The following is a 16,622-nucleotide window of genomic DNA, read 5'->3' on the forward strand; positions in this document are numbered from 1 at the left end:
CGAACAGTGTCCTTACACCCCCCACAATTGCACTTACGTCTCTGTTGTAGAATTTCAACTGTTAGGTGAAATAAAATAGGTCAGAATTATATTTCCCCCCTTTTTATTCTCTGAGATTTTTTCAAAAGATCAGATTTTATTATAAAATATTTTTATTTATACTTGTATTTTATAAAACATACAAAATTCTAAAAAACACACTAAAGAATAAAAGTGAGTCATAGACAAAAAAGGCTCATTTGAAACTGTACCCCCTTCAAAGTCCTGTCAATGGAAAATTTCCCCCAGCTATTGAAATGTTTACTGCCATATTTACTCTTTTGCCTGCAGGAAACTTTTGCCCCTTAGCTCCACAGGATAACTGAGGAGACAATGTTTAATGTCAGCCAGGGTAAGCGCTACCATACATAATGGTATCAAGGACTTTCCGATCATGCTTATGTAATCCTTGGATGTACATATAGTTTATCTGATTGATACACACAATATGAGAGACAATGTGGATGAGGTAATATCTTGTATTGAACCAACTTCTGTTGGTGAAAGAGAAGCTTTTGAGCTTACACACAGAGCTCTTCTTCCTAGAACACTGAAGCTTTACAACTTATACATCATTTTAACTCTCAACCTGCAAAAAGGCCACGTGCCTCTACTCCTAAGCCAAAAAGTCTACTGAACTGTAGTGGACCAGTAGCCCTAGAGGCGATTTACTGAAAAACATTGACTACTGTAGATTAAGTACATAATATGAAATGCTATAAAGGCTTGTAAGTATCTAAGAATTCCTAAATATTATGAAAAGGTTAGATAAGTGAGGTGATTGGATGAGTCAAGGATTAGTAACAGGACTGGGGTCCAGTATGGCTGGAATGGCGGCTGGCTGGCCCATGTAAAAGAGGCTGATGAACTAAGTCCAATTCTTGGGTGACAGATGTTCATATCACAAAACATACCCTCCCAACTGACACCCTTGTTGGTAGATTATACAGAAAGGCCAATGGTTCAAGTACTTAGAGAAAGAACTCCTTTCTTACCAAAACACTGGATATTCCACAACAGCATTGAGGCGCTACTGCTACCCAGTCTTTACCTGTTCTGTGTATATAATACTCAAGTCTCCATTTTATCAACTTTCTGCTTTTTATGAAACTTACCTAAGACAACCAACAGCAGCATCAGCAACAAAATTCACATGGTTAGTAAAATGGCAATTACAATTTTAGGTTATTTGACAATATAATTTTACATTTTGTTAACTGAATTCTGATTTCCCCCCAATTAAGATCCTGAAAAAGTTAAAACGTTTGTATATGGATGGAAACGCACTAGTACATATTCCTCCTGAATTACCATCAGCTTTAGAAGAACTTAAAATAAATGAAAACCATCTCCATGCTATTGATGAAGACAGTTTACAAGGTATTTAAGAAGTGAATATTGAATCAATGAAATTATATTTGAAACTCAAAATGCAGAATAGAATTTTGAGATCTTGCATATTAAGCAAAATCTGGATAATTTGAGACCAATTTTCATTTGCCATTGTAGATGGAAAAAATTAAAGTTAAATATGAGTAACAGACTCAGGGGCGGCTCTATGAATTCCGCCGCCCCAAGCAGGGCAGCGCGCTGTGCTGCTCACGCTGCCGGGTGCCGGTCCCGCGCCTCCGCGGGACCTCCCGCAAGACGTGCCGCTGGTCCCGCGCCTACAGTGGAGCTTCCGCAGTCATGCCTGCGGGAGGTCCGGTCGTCCCGTGGCTCCGTTGGACCTCCCACAGGCATGACTGCGGAAGGTCCGCCGGACCCGCCTGCCGCCCTCCAGTTAAAATGCTGCCCCACGCGCGCGCTTGGCGCGCTGGGGTCTGGAGCCGGCCCTGAACAGACTGATCCTGCAAAGACTTATACACATGCTGAACTTTACATTCATGAGTAAAGTTAAGCACATGCACACATCTTTGCCAGTCAGGATCTAAATGTATTTTTGTTGGTCATTGCCAATCAAGGCAGCATACTACTGCAAGATTCTAGGATCTTCTGTTTCTTTAGGAAGCAGAGACCTTGTGTTAAATATCAGAAACTTAATCATTAGATTGATAAATAGATGTGTTTTTCCAGGTGTCTGTACGGCAACAAAACCCAGAAGACCTGCATGAAACTTGAGTTTTTAAAATCTGAATTATCTTGTAATTCTGAGGAACGTCAGTGTTTTTCACAGCAAAGTCTGTGCTAATGCTCAAGTTCCCTAGGGAAACTGGACTGTGCACTGCACAGGGAGTATGTAGACCTACATCCCAGTGTTGCTGCATTACGTACAGTGGAACCAGTATGGATATTTTTATACTCATGGGACAGGGAACAGGTTTTGATCTCTGCGCATCAAGAAAGCAGAATAAAGCTTAGATGCAACTATTCAACATTTTTGTTTATGAACTTTAATATTTTGTAATTGAGAATGAAGACCTTTTTGTCATGAAATGATCATTTTTGTTTACATATAGTTGCCAACATTTAGTTCTTCTGAAATATATCTGGAAGATCAAGGTCTACAATACCCACTCCCTAGGAAGGGGGATACAGGACACTCCATGCAGAGTTCTCAACACATAGTAGTACACTGAGGTGGGGGAAGGACCTGTGAACCTACAAAAGGTGCAAGTAACATGACCACTAAACAAATGAATGACTGGAGAGCTGTGGGAGAATCCTACAGATATTTGGGCATCTGTGCAGAAGGTCAGCACCAATATATTGCTCCATGCACCCTCCTGAGGTCTTGAATGACTAAGGAGCTTGTGCTACCATTAGCTCCCTGCACCTGCCTTATTTTCCCATTCTGAAAGTACAATATTAAAATAACAATCCTATGCTGAAAATTGCACGGCTCTCCTGGAGGACAATAAAGAAGTTATATAATGGGCTGTAAACAAACTTTGTATTATCAATACATTTCAGTTGCATTTTTCATAATTTAACTATATTTACAGTATAGTTTTTGAACATGGTACAGTAATTGGCTGAAATTTTTTCAAATGATTGAAAATAAAAATAATTTACAACCTATGAATGCGAGTATAAAATTGTTTCCTGTGCTAAGACCCATTCAGGCAAATATGATATTTTCCCATACTTTTGAATGGATTTAAGTAATGTTAAAAATTGTTAGAACACATCTCATGTTTTAATAGGGTACAAGATTCTATAATACTTTATTAAAATTTATCACCAATTATTTTATTTTCTACAGAATTAAAGAACTTGGTGACCCTAGAATTAGAAGGCAATAAACTTAGTGAAGCAAATGTCAGTCCTTTAGCTTTCCGTCCTTTGAAAAGCCTGTCTTATTTGCGCCTTGGAAGAAATAAATTTAGAACTGTCCCACAAGGTCTTCCCACATCTATTGAGGTAAAAGACCAAAAATCTTTATTTTTCCAGATGTGTTCCTTTTCTTCTTTGTATGTACTCCACTACCACTGTAAAGCACAGATGATATTTTTACATCTTAATAATTTGTTTCAAGACATGTTGTCATTGGTTGCAAAGTCATTATTGCCAGAAATTTACTTATTTACTTATATTATACAAACTCTACTACAAATGGCATCCATCTAAATCTCTGGGCACTGGAAATCCTGTGTTTTGGCCAACTCTGTTCATATACCTCAACTAGTACCTCATGCAAGTTTGTCATGCCTTTCCTATATTAAATAAATATTTTTATTTCTCTTGGCAAATTTGTGTCCAGAAAACATTAATTATATGACAACAGTCTTAGCATTCAATACATCCACATACTCATTATGCAACAGCAAGCAAGATGCAAAGGTGTTTTAAAAATAATTATTATTCCATTAATCTGTCTTTCAAAGTAATTTGTTTCCACAAATGAAAAGTATATTAAATTTTGAAATACTGTGTGTTTTTTCCAAAATCAAATCACGCAATTACTACTACTGAGTTTATTATGCAGACGTGTTCAGGTAATTATTCTGATACCTGGAAAACAGTGATTTTAGCATGAGAGGCCAATAACACTTAAAAATGAACTTTTTAAGTCACAACAGGAAAAAAAATAAATATTGTTTTGCAAATTTTCTTTTTCAAATGTACTTGTAGGAACTATATCTGGAAAATAACCAAATAGAAGAAATTTCAGAAATTTGCTTTAACCATACCAGCAATATTAACATAATTGTGCTGAAACACAACAAATTAGAAGAAAATAGGATAGCACCTTTGGCTTGGATTAATCAAGAGTAAGTACCAATTTAAGATTTAATTGTTTTGTTATCCAGTACTACTAGAAAACCCTACTATGAAAGTAATATTTGTACCATGTAATGAGGCTCCTCTCATTTAAAAAAAAAACAAATCATACAAGCTCTGTTTTAAAAATCCATGGATACCATGATAATATCATCATTATGTTAACAAATTCAATTATCTTTTCATCCACATTATAATTTATCACAATCTAAGTAATATATAATATCACTTTTAAAATAACACTGTGATATCATGGGTCACTTCCACTCACAAACCAAGCTAACATTTCATTAAACCTCAAGTAGGAAGAATTGATATAAATCAAAGCTATTTAAATCACCAGTTTTAATCATGATGTATATCAGCACCCTGGACACCTCATTTTTTACTAATCTTATTTTAATCATGGTTTACATTTGTACTTTTAAAGTTTTTTAAAAAAGAAAGATGGGCTCTCACTGATTGGTAACTATTAACATATGTTGATTTGCAACTAAATGTACACTTTAAACTAAATTAAGTGCTTTTTTGTGGCTCACCAGGAGGATACACTATATCTACACACTTTTATATAGATTACCTTATACTTATTCAGATTCTTAATTTTAATATGTCATTATGCTCGAAAATGGCAAATAATGCATTTCTTATTTAATAGACTATGATTAATTTTGTAAATTGTGATTTGTCTCAATTTCTGTTTGGATAGAAGTTAAAATTCAATTAAATGCAAAAACAGTATTTTACTTTCCTTAATTAAATAAAAATTTCTTAAAAGTGAAGGATCTATAAGACAAAAACATTTACCAAAACTTTTTTATAGCATTTAAAACTAACTGATTTATTAAACAAAGCAAATGTTATGTGTAGATAATTAAGTGAACTGATTGTTTCTGTATCAGAGGGGTAGCCGTGTTAGTCTGGATCTGTAAAAGCAACAAAGAATCCTGTGGCACCTTATAGACTAACAGACGTTTTGCAGCATGAGCTTTCGTGGGTGAATACCCACTTCTTCGGATGCAAGTGGTGGAAATTTCCAAGGGCAGGTTTATATATGCAAGCAAGAAGCAAGCTAGAGATAACGAGGTTAGTTCAATCAGGGAGGATGAGGCCCTGTTCTAGCAGATGAGGTGTGAAAACCAAGGGAGGAGAAACTGGTTCTGTAATTGGCAAGCCATTCACAGTCTTTGTTTAATCCTGAGCTGATGGTGTCAAATTTGCAGATGAACTGGAGCTCAGCAGTTTCTCTTTGAAGTCTGGTCCTGAAGTTTTTTTGCTGCAGGATGGCCACCTTAAGATCTGCTATTGTGTGGCCAGGGAGGTTGAAGTGTTCTCCTACAGGTTTTTGTATATTGCCATTCCTAATATCTGATTTGTGTCCATTTATCCTTTTCCTTAGAGACTGTCCAGTTTGGCCGATGTACATAGCAGAGGGGCATTGCTGGCATATGATGGCATATATTACATTGGTGGACGTGCAGGTGAATGAACCGGTGATGGTGTGGCTGATCTGGTTAGGTCCTGTGATGGTGTTGCTGGTGTAGATATGTGGGCAGAGTTGGCATCGAGGTTTGTAGCATGGGTTGGTTCCTGAGCTAGAGTTACTATGGTGCAGTGTGCATTTACTGGTGAGAATATGCTTCAGGTTGGCAGGTTGTCTGTGGGCGAGGACTGGCCTGCCACCCAAGGCCTGTGAAAGTGTGGGATCATTCTCCAGGATGGGTTGTAGATCCCTGATGATGCGCTGGAGGGGTTTTAGCTGGGGACTGTATGTGATGGCCAGTGGAGTCCTGTTGGTTTCTTTCTTGGGTTTGTCTTGCAGTAGGAGGCTTCTGGGTACACGTCTGGCTCTGTTGATCTGTCTCCTTATTTCCTCGTGTGGGTACTGTAGTTTTGAGAATGCTTGGTGGAGATTTTGTAGGTGTTGGTCTCTGTCTGTGGGGTTAGAGCAGATGCGGTTGTACCTCAGTGCTTGGCTGTAGACAATGGATCTTGTGGTGTGCCCGGGATGGAAGCTGGAGGCATGAAGGTAGGCATAGCGGTCGGTAGGTTTTCGGTATAGGGTGGTGTTAATGTGACCATCAATTATTTGCACCGTAGTGTCTAGGAAGTGGACCTCCCGTGTAGATTGGTCCAGGCTGAGGTTGATGGTGGGGTGGAAGCTGTTGAGATCGTGGTGGAATTTTTCCAGAGTCTCCTTCCCATGGGTCCAGATGATGAAGATGTCATCAATGTAGCGTAGGTAGAGAAGGGGCGTGAGTGGACGGGAGCTGAGGAAGCGTTGTTCCAGGTCAGCCATAAAAATATTGGCATATTGTGGGGCCATGTGGGTGCCCATAGCGGTGCCACTGATCTGGAGATATATATTGTCATCAAATTTGAAATAGTTGTGTCTGAGGATAAAGGCACAGAGCTCAGCAACCAGTTGTGCTGTGGCATCATCAGGGATACTGTTCCTGACAGCTTGTATTCCATCAGCGTGTGGGATGTTGGTGTAGAGAGCCTCTACATCCATGGTGGCCAGGATGGTGTTTTCTGGAAGGTCACCAATGCATTGTAGTTTCCTCAGGAAATCAGTGGTGTCACGGAGATAGCTGGGAGTGCTGGTGGCATAGGGTCTGAGTAGAGAGTCCACATATCCAGACAGTCCTTCAGTGAGAGTTCCAATGCCCAAGATGATGGGGCGTCCAGGATTTCCAGGTTTGTGGATTTTGGGCAGTAGATAGAATAGCCCTGGTCGGGGCTCTAAGGGTATGTTGATTTGTTCCGGTGTTAGTGTAGGGAGTGTCCTGAGTAGATGGTTCAGTTCCTTAGTGGGATCTGAGGGAAGTGGCCTGTAGAATTTGGTGTTGGAGAGTTGTCTGGCAGCCTCCTTTTGGTAGTCAGACCTGTTCATGATGACAACAGCACCTCCTTTATCAGCCTCTTTGATTATAATGTCAGGATGGTTTCTGAGGCTGTGGATGGCATTGCGTTCTGCACGACTTAGGTTATGAGGCAAGCGATGTTGTTTTTCCACAATTTCTGCCTGTGCACGTCGGCGGAAGCATTCAATGTACAGGTCCAGACTGTCATTTCGGCCCTCAGGAGGAGTCCATGTGGAGTTCTTCTTTTTGTGCTGTTGGTGGGAGGGTAACTGTGTATCAGTGCGCTGTTCAGTGTTGTCCTGAAAGTATTCTTTGAGTCAGAGACGGCGAAAGTAGGCTTCCAGATCGCCGCAGAACTGTATCATGTTGGTGGGGGTGGCAGGGCAAAAAGAGAGTCCCCGAGATAGGACAGACGTTTCTTCTGGGCTGAGTGTGTGGTTGGATAGATTGACGATATTGCTGGGTGGGTTAGGGGTACCACGGTTGTGGCCCCATGTGGCAGGTAGGAGTTTAGACAGCTTACAGTCCTTTTTCCTTTGTAGAGAGGTGAAGTGAGTGATGTAGATCTCCTGTCTTATTTTAGTGAAGTCCGTTTGTATGGAAGTTTGGTTATTGATGAGAGTCTCCAGGTTGGAGAGCTCTTTTTTGATGTTTTCCTGTTTGCTGTATAGGAGGCTGATCAGGTGGTTCCTCAGTTTCTTTGATAGAGTATGGCATAATCTCATGATTGTTTCTGGTTACCATATCCTTCAAGATTTTAGATCTAGTAGATCTCATCCTCTCACATCTGGTTTTTATTCAAAGATTGGAAGAGAAAACAATCTTTCCTGCTTTTTAACCTACCAATTGGCTTCTTAACACTCAATTAGTCATTGAACTGAATTAGTTCAGTTAAAACTTAGTAGCGAACTTAACTGCTCAATATTTTTTAAATTTAATTTAAATTATTTTAATAGTGTATCCAGAGAGAAAGTGGGTGAGGTAATATATCTTTTATTGATCCAACTTCTGTTGGTGAGAGAGATAAGCTTTTGAGCCACACAGAACACTTCTTCATAGAACATTTAATAGCAAATAGTAAGTTTAGGTATTAACTAGGTCTGTCAATTAATCACAGTTAACTCACATGATTAATTAAAAAATAATTGTGATTAAAAAAATTAATATTGATTAATCACACTGTTAAACAATAGAATACCAATTGAAATTTATTAAATATTTTGTGATGTTTTCTACATTTTCAAATATATTGAGTTCAATTAAAACACAGAATACAAATTGTACAGTGCTCACTTTATATTTTTTATTACAAATATTTTTACAGGAAAAAACAAAAGAAATAGTATTTTTCAATTCACCTAATACAAGTACTGTACTGCAATCTCTTTATCATGAAAGTTGAACTTACAAATGTAGAATTATGTACAAAAAAAACCTGTGTCAGCTATACTAAATATTCATATGCCCCTTCATTCTTCAGACAGTATTCCAGAGGACATGCTTCTATGCTGATGATGCTCATTAAAAAAGTGTGTTAATTACATTTGTGACTGAACTCCTTGTGGGAGAATTGTACATCTCCTGTTCTGTTTTACCTGCATTCTGCCATATATTTCATGTCATAGCAATCTCAAAGGATGACCCAGCACATATTCATTTTAAGAACACTTTCACAGCAGATTTGACAAAATGCAAAGGTACTAATGTGAGATTTCTAAAAATAGCTACAGCTTGACTCAAGGTTTAAGAATCTGAAGTGCCATCGAAAATCTGAGAGGGACAAGGTGTGGAGCATGCTTTCGGAAGGCTTAAAAGAGCAACACTCAGATATGGAAACTACAGAACCAGAACCACCAAAAAAGAAATTTAACCTTCTGCTGGTGGCATCTGACTCATGATGATGAAAATGAACATGTATTGGTCTGCTCTGCTTTGGATCGTTATTGAGCATGGATGCATGTCCTTTGGAATGGTGGTTGTAAAATGAAGGGGCATATGAATCTTTAGCGCATCTGGCTCATAAATATCTTGCGGCACCTGCTACAACAGTGTCATGAGAATACCTGTTCTCACTTTCATGTAATATTGTAAACAAGAAGTGGGCAGCATTATCTGCTGCAAACTGTAACCAAACTTGTTTGTCTGAGCAGTTGGCTGAAGTAGGACTGAGTGGACGTGCAGGCTCTAAAATTTTACATTGTTTTATTTTTGTTTCAAGACATGTTGTCATTGGTTGCAAAGTCATTATTGCCAGAAATTTACTTATTTACTTATATTATACAAACTCCACTACAAATGGCATCCATCTAAATCTCTGGGCACTGGAAATTCTGTGTTTTGGCCAACTCTGTTCACATACCTCAATAGTACCTCATTCTTATTGCAAGTTTGTCTACATTTGTATGTTCAACTTTCATGATAAAGAGATTGCACTATAGTACTTGTATTAGGTGAACTGAAAAATACTATTTCTTTTGTTTTTTTACAGTGCAAATACTTGTAATCAAAAATAAATATAAAGTGAGCACTGTACACTTTGTATTCTGTGTTGTAATTGAAATCAATATATTTGAAAATATACAAAACATCCAAAAATATTTAAATAAATGGTATTCTATTATTGTTTACCAGTGCGATTAATCACAATTAATTTTTTTAATCGCTTGACAGCCCTGGTATTAACATACGTTGTCAATTTCAAATTTAATTTTCAATAGATTTATTCAAAAAAAATAAACCTGTACTTAATGTGAATAAAAATATACAATATCTTTTTTTTATCTACCCTGATCTCAAGGCTAAAGATTATGTTTTGTTCAGAGCCAAAATGAATACCAACAATAAAAAAGAAACTGTATATTACAAAGAAATACTGATATATTCTAGCCAAATTCCTTATTAGCTAAATAATCACAGGTGTTGATCACATCAGTCAGTCCACATTAAAAATGGTGATTAAAATAGAACTTTTCCTCTCCTCATCCCTGACAATAAAATTCTATCTGAAGCTGGGTTGCTATTTGCTGTCTACCAGCACCCCTACTTTGCCTTCAAAAAGAAACAGAAATCACAAGAACAACTAAGGGTACGTCTACACTATGGGATTATTCCAATTTTACATAAACCGGTTTAGTAAAACAAATTGTATAAAATCGAGTGCACGCGGCCACACTAAGCACATTAATTCGGTGGTGTGCGTCCACGGTCCGAGGCTAGCATCGATTTCTGGAGCGTTGCACTGTGGGTAGCTATTCCATAGCTATCCCATAGTTCCCGCAGTCTCCCCCGATCCTTGGAATTCTGGGTTGAGATCCCAGTGCCTGATGGGGCAAAAATCATTGTCGCGGGTGGTTCTGGGTAAATGTCATCACTCATTCCTTCCTCTGGGAAAGCAACGGCAGACAATCATTTCGCGCCCTTTTTCCCTGGATTGCCCTGGCAGACGCATGGAGCCTGTTTTGCCTCTTGTCACTGTCACCGTATGTGTAATAGATGCCGCTGACAGAGGCGATTCAGCAGCACTACACAGCAGCATTCATTTGCTTTTGCATGATAGCAGAGACGGTTATCAGCTGTTCTGTACCATCTACCATACCCTTGTAAATTGGCTATGAGAAGACGGTTACCAGTCCTTTTGTGCTGTATCCTCTGCTGCTGTCATAGGTGCCCCTGGCTGAGATTGGCCGGGGGCGCAAAAGACAAGCAGAGACAGTTACCAGTCATATTGCACCGTCTGCTGCTATCATGGGTGCCCCTGGCTGAGATCGGCTGGAGGCGCAAAAGACAAAAATGGGAATGACTTCCTCAGTCAATCCCTCCTTTATGGTATCTAAAAATAGAATCAGTCCTGCCTAGAATATGGGGCAAGTGTACTAGAGAAGCAGTGTATCAGAGAACCAGAGAGCACAGACCCTCCATGTCAGATCCCACCAAAATGATGAGCTGCATGCCATTCACAGGGGGTGCCTCTGCAACAACCCCACCTGTTGATTCCCTCCTCCCCCAGCCTTCCTGGGCTACCGTTGTAGTGTCCCCCCATTTGTGTGATGAAGTAATAAAGAATGCAGGAATAAGAAACAGTGACTTGTTAGTGAGATAAAATGAGGGGAAGGCAGCCTCCAGCTGCTATGATAGTCCAGACAGGACATTAAGCAGTGTGGGGGAGAGGAGCCCAGCATCCCGCTGCTATGATAGTCCAGGCAGTACAGAATCTTTTCTTTACACATGAAGGGCGGGGGCTGATGGAGCTCAGCCCCCTATTGCTACGATGAAGATGGTTACCAGCCGTTCTGTACCATCTACTGGGAATGACCAGGAGTTTTTTACCCAGGCGCCCCCGGCCAACCTCACCTGAGGCCAGCCAGGAGCACTCACGGGCTGATGATGAGGACAGGTACCAGTCCTATTGTGCAGCACCATCTGCCACAAGGATGATGATGAGGACGGTTACCAGTCATATTGCACCATCTACCACCAGTGAGGGGGAAAGAGGATACTGCAATTGAGTGCCGCAGCATCGCGTGTACCAACAACATTCAGTAGACATAGGGTGACATTTAGAAGAGTCAAGAGACAATTTTTTTCCCTTTTACTTCTGGGGGTGGGTGGGGGCTGTAAATTGACGAGCTATGCCCTGAACCACCATGACAATGTGTTTGACCCTACAGGCATTTGGAGCTCAGCCAAGAATGCAAATGCTTTTCGGAGACTGCAGGAACTGTGGGATAGCTTGAGTCCTCAGTCCCCCCTCCCTCCATGAGCGTCCATTTGATTCTTTGGCTTTCCGTTACGCTTGTCACGCAGCAGTGCGCTGAGTCCCTGCTATGGCGTCTGTCTGGAGATTTTTTAAAAATGCTTTGGAATTTCGTCTTCTGTAACGGAGCTCAGATTTGCCTGCCCACACAGCGATCACATCCGTACGGTCCATGCTGGAGCTCTTTTTGGATTTTGATTTCGGACTGCATCGCCACCCGGGCTGATCGGAGCTCCACGCTGGGCAAACAGTAAATGATATTCAAAAGTTCGTGGGGCTTTTCCTGTCTACCTGGCCACTGCATCCGAGTTCAGATTGCTGTCCAGAGCGGTCAGTGGTGCACTGTGGGATACCGCCCGGAGGCCAATACCGTCGATTTGCGGCCACACTAACCCTAAACCGATATGGTAATACCGATATTAGCGCTACTCCTCTCGTTAGGGAGGAGTACAGAAACCAGTTTAAAGAGCCCTTTATATCGATATAAAGGGCCTCTTAGTGTGGACGGGTGTGGCGTTAAATCGGTTTAACGCTCCTAAAACTGGTTTAAACGCGTAGTGTAGAGCAGGCCTAAGAGTTAACAGACAGGGTCATGACAATACATGGAAGATATACAGTAACTGGGTGATATTAATTTTTTAAGAAAAGATGCTTATCTTCAGGTACCTAGGTCTGATCCTGCAGCACTTATTCATATAAGCAGTCCCACTGAAGACAAACTTAAAATCAAACTTTATGTCAGTATCAATGGGACACTGAATTAAGTGAAGCAAATGGGACTACTCACATGTGTACGGGTTGCTGGATTAGGCCCATTTTAGTGCCACCTTGGCCAACAAGCATTAGTGGTAAAAAATGCAAACCATCTGGATAGGAGCCATGGGAAAAGAGCTGTTAACTGTAAAGAAAAAATGGTGTTTTCTAATATAGCATACTAGTCTATTGCAAATCTGAGATGCTTATCAAGCAAAAATTAGTCCCTGGGATTTCCTATCTCTGTACTCGTATTACTACAGATTTTCCCCCATCCCAACAAAAGCATAAGAATGGCTCCTGAATGAGAAGTTATGACTTACATTTTTGCTACTCTGATCTTTTTTCCAGAAATAATTATGTCTCTGCCCACACACTATAAAATGAATGTCTTTCTATTAACAGAAACCTCTCTCTCACAGAAAAAATATTTTCCCATACTTAAGCAGCTGGACTTCTTGCCACCAACTGAATGTTATTTTGTATGGAGTCCAATGTAAACTATATAGTATACTGTATCATTTACATGTCCCTTTTTGTTTCCTTTAATGCAGGAATTTGGAATCTATTGATCTTTCTTACAATAAGTTATATCACGTTCCCTCCTATCTGCCAAAATCCTTACTGCACCTCGTACTTATAGGAAACCAGATTGAGAGAATACCAGGATACGTGTTTGGTCACATGAAGCCAGGGCTGGAATATCTCTACCTTTCTTTTAACAAACTTAACAATGATGGAATAGATCCAGTGTCATTCTATGGAGCTTATCGGTCTTTGAGAGAGTTATTTTTGGATCACAATGAATTAAAGTTTGTACCATTTGGAATCACAGAAATGAAGGCATTAACCTTTCTGAGGCTGAACAACAACAAAATACGGTATTTACCAATTCTGCTGTGTTAACTGAGAATATAAAAAGGGATTTGATAAATACTACACTATACTTTAAAATATATTAACTTCCTACTCTACATTTTCCATGAACCATACATTTTAAATATTGTTAGAAGGGACTGAATCCTGAATTCCCTATTGCAATATTTTCCAAAACCATATACAAAAAAGAAGTGTGGTTTAAATCTCCCAATACTGTTTTAAAAAAGTGTACAACTCTGAGGTACCAGTATTCTCCAAGTACTCAGTTTGTTGAAGATTTGGAGTCAAATCCCCAGCTACAGCTGTGCTCTGCTTGCCACAGCAGAGGAAAGCAGGGGAAAAGGTGTCTCTAAGTCACCTTTTTGCTTTTCTGATCCTAAGGCTGACCGGAGGCCCAAACTAGCTGCTGACATAATTTGTAGCAGTCTAAGGGCTGGTCTAATTTATGCTGTGTGGAGCAGACTCCTGCTTATGCAACCATGGCTCACCAGAGTGCAGCACTTTCCAGAAACATCTCCTCCAGCCCTGTCACACTCCCTATGAAGCAGGTGATCTCAGAGTGGCTACACCAACTTTCTGTCACCTTTGCCAGGGGAATCCTCAAGTGCTCCTTTAGGGCACTTTTTCAGCTGGTTTGCATTGCCTGAACAGCACAAAGCAGCTTCATGGGCCAAGAATCTTGTCCATGTTGTCAAGACAAGAATTTATCTAATAACTAATGTATTCCAAGAATTTCTTAATAAAAGGTAAGTAATTATATTAAGAGGTAGCAATGTAAAAAGAAACATTCACACTGTGTTACAAAATACCATTTGTGACCTAAACTCATTTTTTAAATACACCAATTATGTCTACTTGAAGCTTCAATTAGCATACATCTACTAATTCAGACAATAACTGAAAGACTATCACTACAGTATAGAACTAAAAATAAAAATAACTACCTTTGGGGTAATTTATAACTATTTTTAATTGCTGATCAAGTCCAAACCTTTTTTTAGAAAAACCTTCTTAGTATCTCTAAAATGAACAACTTGTATGGAAGGAGCTTACTAGTACACTTTAGTAATAAGCCAAAATGTATCTTATAATTTCACAGGACAGTCCCTCCAGAACGCATCTGTAGAGCTATTGTCAATGATGACAATGTTGATGATGACAGTAATGATGATGAAGAGGAGGTTGAAGATTCACATTTGGAACATCTTCATCTTGAAAACAATTTTATCAATACAAGAGAGCTGTCACCATATGCATTTTCATGCATAAGATCCTATTCCAGTGTTGTTCTGAAACCACAGAAGATCAAATAACAAACACCATATATTTTCATTGCAAAACCCATTTTCTTACCTGAAGTGACATTATTTATTCTCCATCGGATACACAGATCAGCTGATCTCCTAGTTAAAAGATGTCTCAGCACTGTTCATATACCATTATTTTCCTAACGGTTTCAATTGATATATTAGTGTATCACCTAAAGACTGCTTGATTTGTTTAGTTTATACTGTTAAATATACATACAACACACACAATTTAATAAGGGACTTTTTCAAGTTCTATTAATAGCATGTCAACTTGAAAAAGAGACTAAGGCTAGGTCTACACTGGGCGGGGTTCGACCTAAGATACGCAACTTCAGCTACGTGAATAGCGTAGCTGAAGTCAGAGTATCTTAGGTCGATTTACTTGGCCGTGAGGATGGCGGTGAGTCGACCACTGCCGCTCCGCCGTCGACTCCGCTTCCGCCTCTCACCGCGGTGGAGTTCCGGAGTCAATGGCAGAGTGATCGGGGAGTGATTTAATTGCGTCTACACTAGACACGATAAATCGATCCCTGATAGATCGATCACTACCCGCTGATCCGGCGGGTAGTGTAAACTTACCCTAAGTGGGGATATGGTAGAGGTATATAAAATCATGATTGGTGTAGAGAAAGTACATAAGGAAGTATTGTTTACTCCTTCTCATAACACAAGAACTAGGGCTCACCAAATGAAATTAATAGGCAGCAGGTTTAAAACAAACAAAAGGAAGTATTTCTTCACACAATGCACAGTCAACCTGTGGAACTCCTTCCTAGAGGATGTTGAGAAGGCCAACATATTAACAGGGCTCAAAAAAGAACTAGATAAATTCATGGAGGATAGATCCATCAATCGCTATTAGCCAAGATGAACAGGGATGGTGTTCCTAGCCTCTGTTAGCCAGAAGCTAGGAATGGGTGATAGTGGATGGATCACTTGATGATTACCTGTTCTGTTCATTCCCTCTGAAGCACCTGGCTTTGGCCACTGTTGGAAGACAGTACTGGGCTAAATGGACATTTGGTCTGACCCAGTATGGCCATTTTTATGATGGCAGTAGGGAATGATTATAAAAGACTCACACCTTTTATTTTCCAGATAATTATTTTCAATAATCTATTGGCCTGCTCCTCTGAGGGATACTGTAAGAAACTGCCACTCTGTTTTACCAAACAAACTGGTGATCCCGAATGATCTTTACTTTTTCTGAATGGATGAAAGAGAAGATGGAACAGGTTAAATCAAGGGTTGCCCTTTAAAAATGGCCTCTATGTTGTAGTAGGCAGCACACAAAAGAGTCTGAAGTCACATGTGCACATCCAGGTTTTTACCCCTTCCTCTGGAGTTGAAATTATTCTGCAGTCGGGTCTAGTGATGCAGATGAAAATATGGATATTATTTCCCACTTTTACTATGCAAATTCACTATGTAAATTAATAGGATTCATACATAAACAGACAGTCAAGGACTAAGAGTTTTTTGTTTTTAAACTTAATATCAATAGCTATTATATACAGCATATACAGTGCACATACACACGGCAGATTACTCTGTTTTCTCTAAAATGAAACAACCACTAATGTATAGAAGATAGAATTCTGTTAATTTTCTTTTAATTTTTCTCTTATAAAATTAGATGACTATACATGACGCACAATTATATTCTGCCTGAATGCAAACCAAATTATGTAGAATTCACTGCTTGTAAAAATTGGCGTGGTATGTGGCCTTTTTTGTAAAAACAACTGCTTTGGTTATTTTGCTTGATTAAGTATGGTCATACAGGTATGAAGTACA

At 39.5% G+C, this 16,622-nt stretch overlaps 2 protein-coding genes across 4 annotated transcripts in view; one reads left to right on the plus strand and one right to left on the minus strand.

The window, feature by feature from the left end:
* Window positions 1-15,366, plus strand: part of ECM2 (extracellular matrix protein 2) — a 45,475-nt gene extending 30,109 nt beyond the window's left edge. For both annotated transcript variants that reach the window (XM_039480842.1, XM_039480843.1), the window contains exons 6-10: window positions 1,284-1,419; window positions 3,245-3,402; window positions 4,114-4,253; window positions 13,191-13,517; window positions 14,615-15,366. In XM_039480842.1, the coding sequence (XP_039336776.1) occupies window positions 1,284-1,419; window positions 3,245-3,402; window positions 4,114-4,253; window positions 13,191-13,517; window positions 14,615-14,828 (975 nt within the window). In that variant the 3' untranslated portion in view covers window positions 14,829-15,366. The remainder of the gene's footprint in view (window positions 1-1,283; window positions 1,420-3,244; window positions 3,403-4,113; window positions 4,254-13,190; window positions 13,518-14,614) is intronic.
* LOC120368618 (centromere protein P) overlaps window positions 1-16,622 on the minus strand; it is a 331,679-nt gene that overhangs the window by 108,330 nt on the left and 206,727 nt on the right. The gene's annotated exons all lie outside the window — the stretch shown is intronic.

The sequence above is a fragment of the Mauremys reevesii genome, linkage group 7, assembly GCF_016161935.1.
Source record: "Mauremys reevesii isolate NIE-2019 linkage group 7, ASM1616193v1, whole genome shotgun sequence".
Taxonomy (NCBI): Eukaryota; Metazoa; Chordata; order Testudines; family Geoemydidae; genus Mauremys; species Mauremys reevesii.